General features: G+C 46.8%; 3 protein-coding genes across 4 annotated transcripts; 2 read left to right on the plus strand and 1 right to left on the minus strand.

Annotated features, from left to right (window-relative positions):
- Nucleotides 1-25: 25 nt before the first annotated feature.
- Nucleotides 26-8741, plus strand: nup155 (nucleoporin 155). The gene is made up of 34 exons (XM_088391449.1): nucleotides 26-175; nucleotides 423-592; nucleotides 746-883; nucleotides 1042-1138; nucleotides 1209-1279; nucleotides 1362-1454; nucleotides 1532-1795; nucleotides 1865-1938; nucleotides 2106-2197; nucleotides 2270-2367; nucleotides 2460-2627; nucleotides 2699-2799; nucleotides 2907-3077; nucleotides 3159-3269; nucleotides 3338-3432; nucleotides 3544-3629; nucleotides 3703-3844; nucleotides 3951-4017; nucleotides 4195-4310; nucleotides 4386-4489; nucleotides 4611-4744; nucleotides 4809-5000; nucleotides 5251-5389; nucleotides 5463-5598; nucleotides 5740-5893; nucleotides 5978-6082; nucleotides 6143-6297; nucleotides 6375-6504; nucleotides 6679-6792; nucleotides 7008-7128; nucleotides 7228-7338; nucleotides 7464-7600; nucleotides 7668-7774; nucleotides 7948-8741. Exons 2-34 carry the CDS (start codon nucleotides 451-453, stop codon nucleotides 8084-8086), a joined length of 4104 nt encoding a protein of 1367 aa, XP_088247575.1. The 5' UTR covers nucleotides 26-175; nucleotides 423-450; the 3' UTR covers nucleotides 8087-8741.
- Nucleotides 8742-8857: 116 nt separating this feature from the next.
- On the minus strand, nucleotides 8858-10157 carry ora5 (olfactory receptor class A related 5). Its single transcript, XM_088391452.1, has one exon. It carries the CDS (start codon nucleotides 9845-9847, stop codon nucleotides 8861-8863), a length of 987 nt encoding a protein of 328 aa, XP_088247578.1. The 5' UTR covers nucleotides 9848-10157; the 3' UTR covers nucleotides 8858-8860.
- Nucleotides 8883-17456, plus strand: zdhhc8a (zDHHC palmitoyltransferase 8a). 2 transcript variants are annotated; one of them, XM_088391450.1, is made up of 9 exons: nucleotides 8883-10748; nucleotides 13722-13843; nucleotides 13920-14077; nucleotides 14517-14689; nucleotides 14776-14896; nucleotides 15059-15150; nucleotides 15219-15424; nucleotides 15493-15605; nucleotides 15846-17456. In XM_088391450.1, the coding sequence occupies exons 1-9, from the start codon at nucleotides 10618-10620 to the stop codon at nucleotides 16908-16910; spliced, it is 2181 nt and encodes a 726-aa protein (XP_088247576.1). In that variant the 5' UTR covers nucleotides 8883-10617; the 3' UTR covers nucleotides 16911-17456. The 2 variants fall into 2 exon arrangements, with proteins under 2 accessions (XP_088247576.1, XP_088247577.1); XM_088391451.1 differs by having other exon boundaries at nucleotides 14776-14878.
- The last annotated feature ends 549 nt before the right edge of the window (nucleotides 17457-18005 follow it).

Genomic DNA, 18005 nt, shown 5'->3' on the forward strand with positions numbered 1-18005 from the left:
AAATATCCGGAAGTGAAAACTCTGACCCCGGCGCTCGCGCATGAGGTTGGCGGGCGGCAGGTTTTGTGTTTATCGATTTGATCAATTACTTTTTTCTACTTTCTTCACATTGCATACTAAAGCAACTGCCATTGGAGGATCAATTCACTTAATATCTGGAATCATTCCCTTTTGGGTAAGATGCCAAGCTCTCTCAGAATGGCGCCTATTCACACTTAAACAACGCTAGCATTTAGCATCCCTGCTAACACTCCAAGAATCTCAGCAATTAGTTAACCACTCATCAACTTGTTTTAACTAGTTCCACGTCATCCACGTCAACTAAGTTTTAAACACCAAGTGACGTACACAACGCGGGGTGTATTATTAAATTTTTCGTTTATCTGAACATTTTTATCCATTCATTTATCCATATCATTTAGCTTCGTCAGCCAGCGGCAGTCTGAAGTCATGCCGTCCACCGCCGGACCCAGCAGCCCCGCCGCTGCTCTTGTCGAGGCTCTCGACAGCTCGGCCCGGCTCGTCGACCGGCACCTGCAAGATGATCGCTGTTTCCCGGACTTGTCGGAGCTCCTCAGCGTGCCCTCTCATAGTGAGTTACAGCCAGATTTACCTGGAGGACATAGAAGTAGAAAGGACTAGTGACTAACAAAAGGTTTTAAAATAAATGTCAATTCAAGTAAAGAGAGCTAAACATTTGACTGAAAGTACAGTACAGTTAAATTGATGTCATCTGTGCTATTAGATATACCTTCCCTCTCCGGAGTGTCCGACATGGACTATCCCCTTCAAGGACCGGGTTTACTCAGCGTGCCCAACCTGCCAGAGCTCAGCGCAGTGCGCCGAGTCCCGCTGCCGCCGGAGCTGGTAGAGCAATTCAGCCGTATCCTTTTGATTGAAAATGGTAGTTGGATGCAGAAGTCTGGATTTGCATTGCGTTACACACTCAATATTGTTTCTAGTCTGCTCTCAAGTGGCACATTTATAAGGCACATAAAATAATTGCATTGACTTGCTTTAACCCCTTAACATGATATGTAGATATGCAGTTCAACTGCATGATGGGAGTTTTTCCCGAGATTACTCGAGCATGGCTCACGATCGACAACGATATCTTCATGTGGAATTACGAGGACGGGTTAGTACGATCGCGAGCGATTGAAAGGTGTACCTGATATGTGAATTATTTGTGGTAATACGCCTCACAGGGGAGACGTGGCCTATTTCGACGGCCTCATCGAAACCATTCTGGCAGTGGGGCTGGTGAAACCAAAACAAGGTATGTTGTGAACTGTAGTACACCTATTTATATTTTGTTTCCCTTTTCAATGCAGTGTTTATTTTCGTTTTGATTTTCCCAGGGATTTTACAGCCTCACATCCATTACCTGCTTGTGTTGGCCACGTCCGTGGATGTTGTCATCCTGGGTGTGAGCTTCCCAAGGGTCCAAGGAGGTGAGTTTGAGGATCCACACCACATTTCTTGTATAAATGCAAATCATTGCAGCTTGTGTATTTTTGTGTTGCCTCAGGGCTGAATGACAGCATGTCAGGCAGCATGCAGATACTTCCGGACCACCTTTTCTCCATCCCCACCGACAACACCTACATTCTCACTGTGACCTCCACCGACCTGGGTCGCATCTTCATGGCGGGAAAGGACGGCTGCCTGTACGAAATCGCCTACCAGGCGGAGGCGGGTTGGCTGAGTCAGCGCTGCCGCAAGATCAACCACTCCAAGAGCTCCTTGTCCTTCCTCGTCCCTTCTGTGCTCCAGTTCTCTTTCTCTGAGGATGGTACGCACACACTGAGGAAATAATGAGTTTGTATTTATTCATCAAAAATGTTTTTTTTCTGCTTTCCAGACCCAATTGTGCAGATTGCTGTGGACAACTCCCGCAACACACTTTATACACGCTCTGAGAAAGGAGTCCTACAGGTATTACTGCAATTTGACATTTTTGGGGAAAAGCAAATTTTAGAACAGATGCATTTTATGAAATAGGCAGACAATATCGAAAAGTTTTAATGTCAGCTATTTGTATGCAAACGGTATTCGCGGTTGTTAGTGTTCTGGAGTAAATCACCCTCATTTCCGTCTGTCAGGTGTATGACCTGGGCGTCGACGGACGATCCATGAGTCGCGTGGCCACCATGTCTCAAAACGGCATTGTCGCAGCCGCCGGAAACATTGCCAGGTATTAGACTTCACCAAGTCCATCTTTTACCCTTCTATTTGAAACTATTTTTTATGTTTTGCTCCCATGCAGGACCATGGATCGTTCTGTCTTCAAGCCCATCGTCCAGATCTCTGTGATAAGCAGATCAGAGTCATCCGACGTTCACCTGCTTGCTGTGACGCATTCAGGTAAATACGGGGGAGAAAAACAACACACAAGAACAATGTTGTCAATATGAGTTAACACACGTGCTGGTATTATTTTCATTTTTATTCCACAGGTGTGCGGCTCTACTTCTGCACTACACCTTTTGCGCCACCGCAGCAAAGGCACACGCCGGCCCGACCTTCCTTGCTCTCTCTGGTTCACGTTCGCCTACCGCCGGGTTTCTCCGCGTCGTCCACGCTGCAGAAACCCGCCAAAGTCCACAAGGCGCTGCACAGTAAAGGTAAACCCCCGACCGACCACGCCGGCATTTCTTCAGCGGGAATTTTTCATAATCTCAGATAATCCCCGCAGGTATTTTGCTGATGGCGGCTTCTGAGACGGAGGACAACGACATTCTGTGGTGCATCAATCATGACTCGTTCCCCTTCAAGAAGCCCTTGATGGAGACTCAGGTGTGGCCAACAAATCATTTCTGCTACCTTCACATTAGTCTCACCATGCATGCTAGCTAGCATACTAGCACGAATAACATTCTCACTTGATTTTTTTTTCCATGCAGATGATGTCGAATATCGACGGACACACATGGGCTATAAGCGCCATCAACGAGGAGAAGCCAAGCAGGATTTGTACTCCCCTCAACAAGGAAATGATCCCCGTCACTGACTCGCCCGTGGTGGTCCTGCAGCACAACACCCCCCCGCAGAAATTTGTCCTCCTTTCAGCAAAGGTTTAAAGCCTCTTACCGCACAAGACTCATTATCAAGTCCTAGTTCAGAATACTGAAGGCGGACTTCTCGCCCCTCTACAGGGAAGTCACATTTTCCAAAAGCTTCGTCCCGTGGACCAGCTCCGTCACCTTCTGGTGAGCTGCGCCGGAGGAGAGAGCGAGGAGATCGAACGCTTCTTCAAGCTGCACCGGGTAAAAACTTTCCTTGACGAGCCCTCTCGGAAGACTTTTAAACATCTTTTTGCCTCCTTTGTGTTCAGGAGGAGCAGGCCTGCGCTACAGCCTTGATCCTGGCTTGCTCCAACGAATCTTGTAACCGAGAAGTCTCGCAGTGGGCCACCAGAGCCTTCTTCAGGTCCGATAACAAAGATACACTTCGTGTAGAATAATTGAGCATACCTCATTGTGATGGGCAAATGGAGAAAAGGGGAAGGCAAGCTTGTTAAATGTATGCATGTGTGGTCAGATATGGAGGAGAGGCACAGATGAGGTTTCCCGCTGCTATGTCACCACCCAGCAATGTTGGACCCATGATGAGCTCTCCAGCACCGGGTAAGTGTTTGCTCAATCCGACTGTGTGTATGTAGAATGGAAAAGAAGTGTGTGATTTTTTTTTCTCCATCAGGCATTTTTCCCCCACCTCTGGCCACGCCCTATGCGCCAATGCACACGGGGTCCGCCCCCATCACTCCGATGTCAGTCGGCCCAGAGGTGATTTTCTCCGGGAAGCACAATGGCATCTGTGTCTACTTCGCTCGCATTCTCGGGTCAGTCTAGTTGAGATCCACACGATAACGATTCATATGCGGTGTCCACGTGTCAAACGATTGTATAGGACTCATGTTCTCTCCATTTTGCTTCTTCCTTCCACAGAAACATTTGGGATGGGAGCCTAGCAGTGGAGAAAGCAGTCAGCAAAGGAAGTCAGACTTTCTGTATTGTAAGTTTCATTTATAAACTGCCTTCTGGTGCCATTTGATTTGTTGAAAGTACAACTTGCAGGGGCGTTCTGATAATCTTCTTTTTTAATCCATAAAGTTCTCTTAGCAGTTACAATTAGTTGTGTGGGTGCAGATTTTGAGTAATGCTTTACTATTCCTCCTCAACATCATCACAGTTGGAAAGCAGCGTTACTTCTTTTGATCTGGAGTCGGTCCTGTTGGAGCTCTACAGGCTGAAGGAGTTCCTGGATAAAAACTCTCTGTTCAGTCCCTCCTCTCTCGGCGGTGCAAGGTAAGACATGATAAGCCAACATTCTGTTCTTATTGAAAATGGTCACCATAGTGATTGATTCTGATCCCTTTGTAGTTTCAGTTCCCCTGGTAACTTGCAGCAAAGGCTGCTGGGATTTATGCGGCCGGATGGCGCCAGCTCTCAGCAGGTCCAACAGGAGCTTCAGAGGAAGTACCACAGTGAGTGTGTGGACAGTTTTGCCCCCCCCCCTCCCCTTTTGTCATGTTGCTAAATCACTGCAAACTACAAACCTAATATTTTTTTTTATCTTACCATCATTTTATCATTCTTTTTTTCTAGCCAAGGCTCAGGTCTACGAGAAAGTGTCCCTGCAGAGCATCCAGGCGTTAGTCCATCGCTCCTATCAGACTTTGGCCCTCTGGAAGCTTCTATGCGATCATCAGTTCAGCCTCATCATGTCAGAACTGCCCAAGGTAGCATTTTCACAAACAAGTATGCCACTCTCCAAATATCTCACTCCTTTTTTTTTTCTTTTAGGATTTTCAGGAGCAGATGAAGGCAGCAAGTTTTAAGGATGTGGTGATCCGGGGGAAGGAGCTCACAGGAGCCCTGGTGACAGCGCTCATTAACGTCTACATCAAAGATAACACCTCTGTGGACGCCATCAGCAATCATCTGCGGGACGTGTGTCCGCTGCTCTACAGCACAGAGGACAGCGTCTGCTCAAAGGTACACGGCAAAGTCAAAAAATTTGTTTACTGTTTAACAGCTAGACCAGTCTGGTGGCGCCCTCTGCTGGTTGTTGCCAAGTAGTGTGCTCCATTTTGTTCTACATGCCTCTAATGTCATATAATACTCTATATTTAATTTTACTTCCATGAACCCAATCCAGCAATAGATGAATATCTGACGCATGCCTTAGTAACTATTTCATCATGCATATTCCGGGGTTTTTAAATGTTGATGTTTACCCACCAAGGCGAACGAGTTGCTGCAGAGCTCCAAGCAGATCCAGAACAAAGTCGATAAGGAGAAAATGCTGAGGGAATCACTGCGTCTCTACCAAAAGATCAGCCAGAACACTGACCTGCCAGTGGTTTGCTCCCAGTACAGGCAAGGTAGCGTTGAACTCGCCACCGCCGCCACCGCTCACGACCGCCCTGTGTTGAATTGATGCAAATGTGTCTTCAGTACGTTTCTACGAGGGCGTCCTCGAGCTGTGCCTCACGGCGGCTGACAAAAAGGACCCCCAGAGGCTGGGGCCCCATTTTTACAAAAATGGAGAGCCTGAGGAGGACCAGACGGGACAGCTGGCCTTCCAGGAAAGGTAAGATTTTTTTTTATATCCATACCCACCTTCACTCCCTAGCCTAAATAGCACGCTAGCACACGTTGCTGTGACATCACAGCCAATAAAATAAGCTGTGGATGGCTTTTAGTGCTGACATTTTCTCAACCCCGCCTGCAGGCTATTATGTTATAAATGCATCACGGACACCATGCAGGAGCTGGTGAACCAAAGCAAAGCGGCTCCTCAGTCCCCCAGCGTCCCAAAACAGCCAGGCCCTCCTGTTCTCACCTCGGATCCTAACATGCTAAGTAACGAGGAAGCTACGGCCCACGTGAGTGAGACAGCCATGTTTGATTCTGTATATATATTTTTTGTGTGCATCTTTTTCTGAAATGACAATCTTTTTCCACTGCAGTTTGAGCAGATCTTTGGTCTGGCTCAGAGGTCCCAAGATGAGCTGTTTCACATCGCCCTGTACAACTGGCTCATCCAGGCCGATCTGGCAGACAAGCTGCTTGAGGTACCGAGTGTTTTATTAGTCCCATGGATATAAAGTCCAATTGGATCATCTCTTGTCCAGGTGAATTCGCCATACCTGGAAGAGCATCTCATGCATATGATCAAACAAGATCAGAGCAAAGTGCACAACATGGACCTGCTGTGGCGCTACTACGAGAAGAACCGCAACTTTGGCAAGGCCGCCCACGTGCTGGCCCGCCTCGCCGACATGCACAGGTTTGTCAAGGTGTCACGCATCTAATGACGACCATGTCACCAAGATTCATGCCGTGCTCATCTGTCCACACACGCAGCACTGAGATCTCCCTCAAGCAGCGTCTGGAGTACTTGGCCCGGGCCATCCTGTCCGCTAAGAGCTCCTCTTGCATCTCCGCTCAAGCAGCAGACGGCGAGTTCCTCCATGAGCTGGAGGAAAAGATGGAGGTAGATCCTGTTTATCCCGTGAAAATAAAGTTTGAGTAGTGGGAGGAAGAATCACTCCCATAGCTGGCCAAAATATAGAAATCCTATTTATGGACTGAAGTAGAATTAAGTTTATTTTTGAGAAGAGTGCAAACCCACCTCCACACATAACACCGCTTTGCTTTCTTCTCCCAGCTGGTGCGCATCCAAGTTCAGATTCAGGACACGCTAATCCGACAGTACTCCAGTCACCCTTCGGTGAAAAACGCCGTCTCTCAGTTGGATTCGGACCTCATGGACATCACCAAGGTAACATGCAACAGCTCCATTATTTTTATTTTCTTAATAAACAGTACATCTTCAGTTGTCGACTGTATCCATGCCAGCTACATATAGTGACTTTTGAATCAAACTCAGTTTTATTTAACTTTTTTTTTTTAGTACTTTTGCATCTGTGATTAGTGTTCATCATTTTTTTGTTTGGTGGTGTGAATATAAAATCTGCCTTGGCTCCATACGTGCAGCTCTACGGGGAATACGCCGACCACTTCAAACTATCCGAGTGCAAGCTGGCCATCATTCACTGCGCGGGACACTCGGATCCAATTCTGGTGCACTCGCTTTGGCAGGAAATCATAGAAAAAGGTCATTGCCCTACAAAACAAAAACATGGTTGATTTTTTTTTTTTGCTTTCATCATTTTTTATTTTTACTGATTTGCTGCTTGCCAATCTTGTCTGGCAGAACTGGCAGACACAGTGGCCATGAGTACCGTGGACAGGATGAGATCCCTCAGTTTGAAGGTGGTGTCGCTGGGCAGGATCTACGCGGGAACGCCGCGATATTTTCCACTGGGTTAGTGTTCTTCTCTCATTTTGTGGTAATAGCGACATAATTATGATTCCTCTTCTCTTGGGAGTGCATTACAAGCAGCTTGTTCAAGCATGTCCTCTCTGCGGACTTTCATTGTGTGTTTGCAGAATTCCTGGTGAAGTATCTGGAGCAGGAGGTGTGCCGCCTCAACTGGGACGTGGGCTTCGTCACGTCCACCATGCAGGAGATAGGGGTGCAGCTGCCACGCCTTCTGGAGGTCTACGACCAGCTTTTCAAAACCAGGGTACACGCCGCAAATCACGTCCCCTTGCAGTTGGCCGTCATTTTGAAAATAAATGTGTCTGGTGTAGGATCCTTACTGGCAGCGCCTGAAGAAGCCTTTGCATTTGGTAGAATGCATCCACGTGCTTTTGTCGGGTTACGTGGACGACCCCAGCAGAGTGCCCACATATGACAGGTGAGCCACTTCACTAGCAGTTAAACCTCTGACCTCTAGAGGGAGCCAAAGAGTCAGACATCTGTCAAATAGCCTGTTTCTCACTGGCAGTGTATACTGATGAGATTTCTTGTAAAATTCCTCTTTTCCTTTACTCTGTTCCAATTTCCAACAAATTCAAAATTCTGCCTCAGACGCCGCTTCACCAACGTGTGCCTGGACAACATCTGCGGCTACCTGGTGGAGCTGCAGTCCCTCAGCCCCAACGCGGCCCTCCAGCACACCATCGGCAACTTCAAGTCTCTGCAGGCCAAACTGGATAAACTTCACTGACGCTCGCGAAGCTCCCTCCGATGCCTTGAATCGCTTTTGATACATCTGTCACGTTTGTACGGTTGCAAAGGTCAGATTAATTTCATCCGTCAAAGTTCTGGGTACGTTTTAGGTTCATCCTGAAACGTACTGCGAAAGCCCAATTTTTCCTCACTTCTTGTGAGTAGTGCATCATCTTGTTTTCTACTAAAATCCCCAGTCTGACTTTTCATTACAGCAAAGTGTTAAGAGACTGAAGATGCAGGTTTTATAACTTATTTTATGCTCAATTGTGTCCCAAAGCACAACATTGTTAAGTGTGTAAATACAGATCAGACACTCTTATGCGTTTACAAGAGAAGACAAACACATCACCACTTATATTTCTTATTGACAATGTACATATAAAACATTTGATTATTTTTTTTAACGTGTTTACGTACAGCTCTCGCCCTTAAAATGGCGGCTATGTTGCTCGTAATGTGACACCGCAGAGGGATGTCACTTTTTTTTCTGTTCGCGTAATTACATTTAATTACAAACGCCACTCAAGGCTTCCCGTACAGTCATCACAAAAGGGAGAGCTCAAATTGTTGTCTTTTCCTACAATTAGCCACCTTGATTGTTGGTGGAATCATGTTTGCTTTAGTCTGGTAGAAATAAAAGTTTGGATTTATGTTTTGTTGATTATCAAAGCGTCAAGCGATTCACAACACATAGTGTAATATTTCCGGATTTTATTATTTTAACAATTACAGCATCAGAATGAGGATGAGTTGATCCAGATTTTTTTTTCTATCTCTTGCATGAGCATATGAGCTTTTTGACTCCGTGCAGGAATATGTATGGTATGATGCAGGTGTAGGAGGCCGCGATGTAGCTGGCCACCTCCACCACCAGCGAGGAGGTGTGGAAGTTATTGGTGATGCGAAGCAGCAGATGAGTCAACCAGCACACCAGGAAAACGCTGGCCACCGCCACCACGCTTTTGGCCGCACGCACTTGAGAGCTGGCGTTGGGCTTCCCTGATAGCATCATGGACAGCTTGGGTGGAGCTCCGGAGGCGTTGGCGGTTTCTGTGCAGGATGAGGCGGCGCTCGGCCCGGCGACTCTCCCGACGTGAGCTTTCTCCTTGCCGAGTTCGGTGTTGCGACACCGGATTCGCTGCTGGTTCTTGAGCAACGTCATCACGATCTGACCGCTGGCGATGACCATCCCGGCAAGGGGAAGGGCGTTGGCCAGCATCAGGTAGAACACCTCGTAGGTTTGTTTGGTGATGGCATCCGGGAAGACATCTATACAATCTTCCCCGCTCTCGTTGGTCGCCTCCACGCTCACAAAGAAAAAATGCGGCACGCTAAAAGCCAAAGCTGTGAGCCAGCTCCCGACCAGCAAGACCATCACCAGGCCCACGTTGTCCATCTTCACGGGGGCGCCGCCCCGTTTCAGAGAGCCCACCAGCTTCTGATGCCAGAAAGCGCTAATGAAGAAGGTGGTGAAGATGCTGCTGGTCTCCGACAGGTCCGCGCAGAAGCGGAAGACGCCGCAGTAGGCCTTGCCTAGGAACCAGCGACCAGCAAAGTCGGCGATGGTGTCGGGAAGGTCCACCAGGTAGTTGGTGATGAGGTTGGACACTGCCAAGTTGATGAACAAAAGATCGTTGGTGCAGATGGCCGATCTCTTGGAAGGGATGGAGCTGATGGCCAACCAGTTGTTCCCGATGATCCCCGCCAGAAACATGAGTGCTCGGATAATTGATTCAACCAACTCCTCTGTGTCCATGCTTTCCACACAGCTGAATGTCTCGGAAGGATAGATTGGAATCCGACTTTTGGACTTTTATAGACGAGCAGGAGACACCTTTGCACCAATCAGCTTGTTGTGAACACACCCTAAGGTGGCTTTGACCTGAGGGAGAATCATTTTGTGATGACAGATCGGAACAGGTCACAGCAAGGCTGGAACACAATCAAAAACACTGACATTCATAACCTAAATTCAAAGTGCTTATCTTTACATCGTGGCCCAAGTCATGTTTATTTCTTAATGTGTCAAAAAATTAAGCAAAATATCAATCAATATACTTGCAAAAAAAAAACCCGATTGATTGTTAATTTGCAAAATACGTCAGTGCAATCCATTTTATGCATCATTTTGCTTTCAACTTTTATGCCGTGAATTATGTCAACCCAAACACATTTTTATCCTGAGGGAGTTATATATAAAAACACAGATTTTTTTTCCCAGTCAATAAAAATAACACATCGGAGGCTGGAAGAGCAGTGTTGCGTGGTAAACTTTCACGTCACCCGCGAGTGAAAGCTCCACCTTCGGGCTGAGCCGGAGGCAACGTGCCCGCTCCGCTGGAGGCATGAATCCGGAGGGAGCGAGCGTGCGCACAGGCAGTCGCCTTTCTCTCATCCCCCGCTTTTCACGACCTCCTTTTTTTCTCCCCTGCTCATTCCTACCGGAACGCGTTTAAACATGTCTGTATTGTTGTTTGAGGGACTTTATCCACACGCCGGCCGGTCTGAGACTTGAGAAGACGGAGGATGGAGCGGACGCATAGGATTGCCAACAGCAGCGGCGGCGGCGGCGACTCGCTCCGAGCGTCCGCCTTCATCCCGGTGTGCACGGCCGCCTGCCTCCTGGTGGGCTCCACTTCACTCTTCTTCGTCTTCACGTAAGTGACTCACTTGGTTATTCTTGCAAAAGTGATTTAAGGGTGTTGAGCCATTGGCCGTGCAGGCTGCATCAATTTCACTCTTGTGTGTATTTTAAATTGATATCATCAAGTACAGTGGATTTTTTTTTTGTGGGAAACTAACTCTATTGCATTTTTCTGGAGTAGACCCCCTGTGGAGTACTAAAAACACCAAATTGGACTGTAAACCTTGGAAACTTTTGCAAAACATGTTCTTTAAAAAAAACTTTTATGAACTAATATATAAAATCCTCTTTGCTTCTCCTTTCTCTGTCCTAATATAAGTTATAATAGAGATCCAGTCAATTAGTTTTGCACCCCAGCTTTAATATTAACACAAGCACACGACACAACAACCAGCTCGCTTCTCTCGTTCCAATTCAAATGAAGCAGGGGTTTGTAAAATCTGAGGGTGGATGGATGAATAATTATCACGTGCCCCCCATCCAAAAAGGAGCATATGCCGCCTGTGTGCCGTGAAACTGACCCGGTTGGCTGTCAGCGGGTCGCCCTGAGGACCCACAGCTATGTAGCACACTTTTACTGATCAAAATTTTCCCATCAGTCTGTCGCAGCTCGCCTTTTTACATGCACATTTCAACACGTTTGAACTGTGACAGTTGGTATAAAGGTTGTAATCATTCCTCGGAGCTGTATTTTGACCTATTTGTGGTGGGAGCTTGGAAAGAGTTCACTTGTGGTGTGTGTTAACAAGATTCGGGTTTGTGCATTTGGTACCTTTGGCCCTGTGAGTATTCGTTTGAAAATGATCAATTGCTAATCAATTGAAAGTTACATGGGCCAAATTCTGAATGACCTTTGTGACCCCACTTATGATCCATTTCAAATCTGTCTTGTTACATTTATCTTTAAACATGGAGATTAACCGCTACAAAGAAATGGATGTAGTCGCTTTTGGCTTAGTGAATGAATTGTCCAACCTCTCCAGCTCCACTCGGGAGTGACCTTTGAACTGCCCCACTTTCTCTTATACATATACAATATGTCCAGGCCTTTTTACATTGAAGCATGACAGCAGGTTGGGAATGCAGAAGGATTAGGATCTGATCTGTCCACCCCCCTTCATCTGGGAAAAGTTGAGGCTGGAGTCTTTGACTTTGGTGCAGATGCAAATATAATTGCTTGTAGATTTTTGTTAAATCTGCACTTTCCCACAACCCCCTCCTCTCTGTTTCAACAGATGTCTTAGTAAAAAAAAAAAAAAAAAAAAAAAGCAGCCTTCCTCTTAACTCTTCCTGCTTTTGTTCTGCAGACCTTGAACTCCTTTTTAATATTACTGCCCACCCCACCCAGAATAAAAAGGAAATAGGAAACATAATTCCTTTGCTTCTGGCTTTAGTTAAACCCTTTTAGGAAGCAAGTGAGAGAATAGAGTCAGGGTTGCACCATGAGGATAATCGTTAATGTGTGTATTCTGAATTAGCCGCTAATATGAACTGGACGGTGTGCATGAGTGTGTCATCCAACAGTGATGTCATTAATGTAAGAGCGATACTATTTGACCAACTTGCAGCTCGACTGACTGTCTGCTGTGCCACTGACCCACTGTGGGGATGAGGGCGACGTGAGCAGCTTACACTGCGTGAGTGTGTGTGTGTGTGATTTAATACAGCTCCGGCAGCCGGGCTCTTTTCATTAGGTGCGGCTTGTCTTGTTGGTGTAATGAAGTGTCCCTCCCGCGGTCCAGATGGTCTCCGGGTGGGCCCAGTGGCGTCCGTCCATCCTCATTGTAATCTGGTCCTCAAGAAATCAGTCCAATGATTTGTCACAACGTGATCCAATTAGTTAACGGTCGAGCACGAGCGGCAATACAAATCATTTGATTGGGGTCACTTTTGTGTACAAATTTGAATTTTATCATGTAATAATTAATTGTGGCTTTTATTTTTCAATTTTGATGACGTCATGCAGCCTTAGTTGAATGGATGAATCCGCTTCCCCCCAAAAAAATGAATGAGCAATGATGTATAGGAAAGCGTATATATGCCGTATAGACGACAGATCCACTGTGAGGATTCCACAATGGACTGTCAGAAAGGGCCTGTAATCCAGAGTTGATAATCCGGTGGGGAAGGAGGGGGGGATTAGTGGGTTTGCATCTGGCATGGCATCAGCAATGGGGACCCCTCCCCCGCTGTTTTACCCTCCTTTACCTGCACCCCCATCCCATATAACCCACGTTCCCTTCAGATTGATTGACAGCTGCTTAACAGTACTGAACACTTTGATTGTGGTTTCAACTATTTTCGCCACTTTATTCATCTCAGTTATACGAACATTCCCGGAAGGTTCTTTTCGTACTCCCCACTGTGTAACCTGATTACTCAGATCCGCCGTCTAATCTCACACGCTGGTGACATCATCAAAGTACTTGCATGTACACGCCACAAAAATAAAGCAACGGGCAATACTCAATACAGTAGGCATGTATTTTATCACTTTTGTTAATCGTTGTTTACTTTATTTTTAATCCATGAGACAAAAAGCGCCTCGATAAGCAATTAGCATATAATCAACAGATTAATCTGCAGTGAAAATAATTGTGTCGCCGCAGCCCGGAGGGTCCCTGGGTAATCCCCGTGATGTGGGAGCAGTGATGAACACGCGCTAATACTCGCTTAGCTTTCACTGTAAACAATTACTTTTTGGATCCGCCGCTGCTGCCGTGGGAATAAATGGGATAAAGATTATCCTCACGTAGTCTTTGTTGAGTTAAACTTAACCTGAGTGGGGATGGATACACTTTTGTCAACACATTGTGGGGAACTGATTTCTATTCAAATTGGAAGTCGGCCATTTTGATCTGAAACTGCCATTTTGGGTAAATGTTAGGTTTCTTTCAAATATATTTAATTTTTGTATGGATTTTCCAGTTTGGGTAGATGTTAGGCTTCTTTAAAATATTGTTTGTGTTTTTATATGAATTTGCAGATGCCCGTGGCTAGCAGTGACCTTCTGCCCTGCCGTGCCGCCGTGCTGCGCCGTCCTTTTCCTTTTCGTGCTCGCCAACTTCACCATGGCGACGTTCATGGACGCCGGTGTTCTTCCGATGGGTGTGTGAACAAACTCATGCAAAACCCAACTGTGGTGTCATATGTTGAACGTTGTCTTTTTTTTGGCAACCGGCAGCCAATGAGGATGAAGATAAGGATGATGAGTTCCGGGCACCTCTTTACAAGAACGTGGATGTGAGGGGCATCCAAGTGCGGATGAAGTGGTGCGCTTCGTGTCACTTCTACAGACCGCCGCGATGTTCGCATTGCAGCGTGTGCGATCGCTGCGTGGAGGTCGGTCAAGTCATGTATTTATTATTATTATTAAGATTTTTTGCTTTTCACCATTTTATCGTATTGCATCGTAACGTATCACTCATCGACGTAATGTATCGGTCTACAGATTCGATTAATCAATTTTTGAAATGAGGAATATTCAAGGTTGTTAATGACAACAAAAAATGGAGGATGCTTGTGGTGTAGCGATAATCAATTATTATTTTTTTAAAGAGGCACGGTAGGCTTGTATGTTGTTTTTAGGGAATAAATCAATAAAAAGTATTTCTGTTTTGAATGATGGGTAGAGCGTGATGAGGGGAGAGAGAGAGTTAGCGATGTCATTAATCAGGTTAATCCTTTGCTCCCGTACTTTGGAGCCTCGCTAGAAATTCAATTTCTCAGAGAGGTGGGTTGGTGATATTAAAAAAAAAAAGTTGTTTCCAATCCACTGCAGGATTTTGACCACCACTGTCCGTGGGTGAACAACTGCATCGGGAGGCGCAACTACCGCTACTTCTTCCTCTTCCTGTTGTCCCTCACTGGTCACATGGTTTGCGTGTTCAGCCTGGGCCTGGTCTTTGTGCTGCACCACACGGACCAGCTGTGGAAGCTGCACTGCACTGTCACGTATCCTTGCCGCTGTCACGTGGAGGACAACTCAACTCTGCCACACCTCACTAAACAGTTTTTTCCCTTAACGGTGGTCCAAACAGTTTGGTCGTGATCAGCATATCGGGCCTGTTTCTTCTCCCTGTTCTGGGCCTGACGGGCTTCCATCTATTCCTGGTGTCACGGGGACGCACCACCAATGAACAAGTCAGCCCTTATTGTTATGTAGGCAGCTATTTAAATATGGACTAGAAGTGCTGAGTACAATAGTCGACTGCCCCCTATATGTCAGAAGTGGAACTAAAGCCTGATTTATTCTACAATGTCAAAATATAGGCAACAACTTTAGTTCTGAGAAGCTCATTTGTGATTTTGATGTTTCCACAGGTCACCGGGAAGTTTCATGGAGGACCAAATCCGTTCACGCGTGGTTGCTGTAACAATTTGGAGTACCTGGTGTGCAGTCCCATCTCTCCAAGGTACCACATTCAAAATCTCGCAATATTATATGGAGTGAGACTATAGCAAGGACCGTTTTGATCTCTAGGTATTCAGCCAGGCCTCGCAAAAAGTCTGTGATTCACATTCAGCCTCCATTCCTGAGACCAGAGCTCGACAGGCTGTCGGTCAAAGTGAGCGACAACGGCAAACATAGCCGAGCCACCGCCGGACCGGAAACACAGAAAAGTCCGCCCCCTTTGCCGCCTAAACCAGAACACGGGTTGCTGAAAAGTCACCTCGCCGTCATGGAAGGTACAAAGTCAGCAAGGCCTTTTGTGCTGTACATTCCTGTTCATATTTTTTTTTCTTCCTGTCTTCAGAGATGGTCCTGCACACCAAAGCCATCATCCCCGTCTCCATTCCCACTGTGCCTCAGCTGCGACCAGTCTTGGAGGCCATTTCCCGAGGATCGTCGCCCATTCCTCCGGAGCAGGTCTGTCCATTTTCTGTCCCGCTTTATCATCAGTGTTGTGAATAAACTCGAGCCATTCCCAGCTGTCTTTGGTAGTGGAAATGTTACAATCCCTATTTTTGTCTTGTTTTATGGGTTACTCATTTGACCCACCTTTTTAGTTTGAGTTATTTTTTGATCCTCTCCTCCAAACATCAGCTGGGATTGGTTCTAACTCTGCATGGTTGCAATCTTAACAATATGTCCAATCTCAATGTGTAGCTACTGAAGACCTCAGAGGCTCCGGGAGACAACAAAGGTCCTGACCTCCGCTTGAACACCAACGGAAGTCCTTCCAGGGGAGCGTTACCCCCTTCCTTGCCCCCCTTGCAGGCCGCCACCCTCTCTGGGGCCATGACGCTCAGTTCGCGTTCACTCAGCCTCAAACAGGGCGGCCGGCACGTGGGCGCCAAGTCGCAGGCTAATCATAACGCTGGCAGCGGCGGCTCCTATGAAAACCTCATCACGACTGTGGACCCCCAGTGTCGCCCCCACAGAGGGCCCCCTGCGGTGGGATATTTTATGAGCCTGGGTTCCGACGTCGGGGCAGTGCAGCGCGGCCCTCACTCGTATAGTCCAGTCTTTGTGGGTGTGGCCCGACATTCCCCGCAGCCCAGAGACTCGTCGCCTTCTCAGCACGGTCTCTCATCCAGAGACCCCTCCCCTTCATTCCCGGGATTCATCCAAAGAGAGCCTTCGCCAGCTTTCCAGGGCCTCATCTCCAGGGATCTCAGCCCGGCGAGTCTGCCCCTGAAAACCCAAAGTCTCCGAGACAGCCTCAGGGACGGGACCATCGCCGTCCCCGCCACGTCGTCTCGAATCGATGGCCTCTCTAAGGCACTCATGGCGTCCATTCATGAAAGGCGTGAGATGGAGGAGAGAGAGCGGATGCTGCGCCTGCACGTCCGATCCCAAGCTTTGTACGGACCGGATGCCAGCGTCTACGACATCCCCTGCCGGCGGAGTCTACCGCTGGATCCCGGGCAGCCTCAGGGCGCCCGGGGACCCACTCCACCGGCATACGGCTCCCGGGAGTTCCTGATGAGCACGGGCCTCCTGGGGTACGGCCCCAGGACGTCGCCCCTCTCCTCAGCATCCACATCGTCGCTCGCCCGAGGACCCAAACCACGCTCCTCAGCTGGGTACCCGCCCTCCGAAAGACCGCCTGCCCCTCCCTCCACATGCACTCTGCCCCGTTTACCCACCTCCTCCACGCCTCCTTACGCACTCTACGGGACGGCCAAACGCTCCTCGCTCACCACCTCCACTGAGGGGAAGGACTCGTGAGTAAAACTGCTTCTAATGTTGTCAAGGAATAATCCGTGCAGTGTTTGTGAGTGAAGAAAATATATCATCATTTGTCAGTGTTAGATTAGGGCTCTTAATAATTAGGTTGGGGAATTTAGCTAGGCCGTTCTGTCACTGTGACCTTTCCTCCTGGCTGGGCATCTTCTTATCTATGACATTCTTAAGGCCAGAGAGCCACATACAGTCTGCCCCCTTGTGGGTGGGAGGCCAAGAGTATAAGAATCCTGGAGGCGGGGGTCGACCTCTTTTGTAGTCTTGCAGAAAAGGCTCCACGGCCGTGTCTCGATCTTTCTGGTATCCCACTGGAACTGAGAATATGGAGTCTCTTGGTAGTTAATGAGCTCAGAACTTTGATGGTAAAAAGATGAATTGCTGGACCAAAAAAAAAAAAAAAATTACTGCGCGAGTCTCTAATACAGAGAGAATACAATCTTTTTTTATGTGTTTTGATATTGCTTTTTTGTTGTCTCCCAATCCATAGAATTTGATAGTTGTTTATATGAATAATAAAAATTATGTAACTCATTTTTTGGTTTTACTTTTCATGTTTTCAGAGTTTAAATGCAGTCGAAAAATGATCACCATTACGTTGAAATTATGATTAATCTTTCCTATTGGCTCTAAGATTGACCTGATAAAGTAAAAATTACAATACAGAATTGCAATTTATACTCAATGAAATTCCAATTGTATAAATAATGTATTTTTTTCTATTCGTAATGCTATTGTTGCAGTTTTAGAAGTTGGCATTTGTCTCCCTCTTGTGGACATTTGAGGGAATGTCGTGTAGCAGCCATAAAGTATTGAACAAAATGGACATATGGAAAACAAAAAAGAAACTAATATAATGACTTTTATCAATATATATTGTTTTAGCACTCAAGCCGCTGCTCAAATGACTTTTTTATGCTTTGAATTGTGAGCAAATATTTGAAATAAATACATTGTAAGTGAAGGCTGCAGTGAGCTCAACTAAAAGTAGGCTATTTCCAATCTCATCAATCCTCAATATAGTAACATTTGACTCCCTTAAAAGAAAAAAACACCTTTGATTTTCCTCCTGTAACAAGTCCC

This window comes from Syngnathus floridae, chromosome 12 (assembly GCF_059516105.1).
Source record: "Syngnathus floridae isolate MCC-2025c chromosome 12, RoL_Sflo_1.0, whole genome shotgun sequence".
Classification (NCBI taxonomy): Eukaryota; Metazoa; Chordata; class Actinopteri; order Syngnathiformes; family Syngnathidae; genus Syngnathus; species Syngnathus floridae.

Excerpts from the sequence above, each read along its gene's own strand:
- nup155 (XM_088391449.1), top strand. The coding sequence starts at position 451 with ATGCCGTCCACCGCCGGACCCAGCAGCCCCGCCGCTGCTCTTGTCGAG. Across the intron at positions 4,018-4,194 it reads GAAGTCAGACTTTCTGTATT|TTGGAAAGCAGCGTTACTTC; the intron begins GTAAGTTTCATT and ends ACATCATCACAG. Across the intron at positions 6,793-7,007 it reads ACCTCATGGACATCACCAAG|CTCTACGGGGAATACGCCGA; the intron begins GTAACATGCAAC and ends CCATACGTGCAG.
- ora5 (XM_088391452.1), bottom strand. The coding sequence starts at position 9,847 with ATGGACACAGAGGAGTTGGTTGAATCAATTATCCGAGCACTCATGTTT.
- zdhhc8a (XM_088391450.1), top strand. The coding sequence starts at position 10,618 with ATGGAGCGGACGCATAGGATTGCCAACAGCAGCGGCGGCGGCGGCGAC. Across the intron at positions 14,078-14,516 it reads TGTGCGATCGCTGCGTGGAG|GATTTTGACCACCACTGTCC; the intron begins GTCGGTCAAGTC and ends AATCCACTGCAG. Across the intron at positions 14,690-14,775 it reads AAGCTGCACTGCACTGTCAC|TTTGGTCGTGATCAGCATAT; the intron begins GTATCCTTGCCG and ends TGGTCCAAACAG.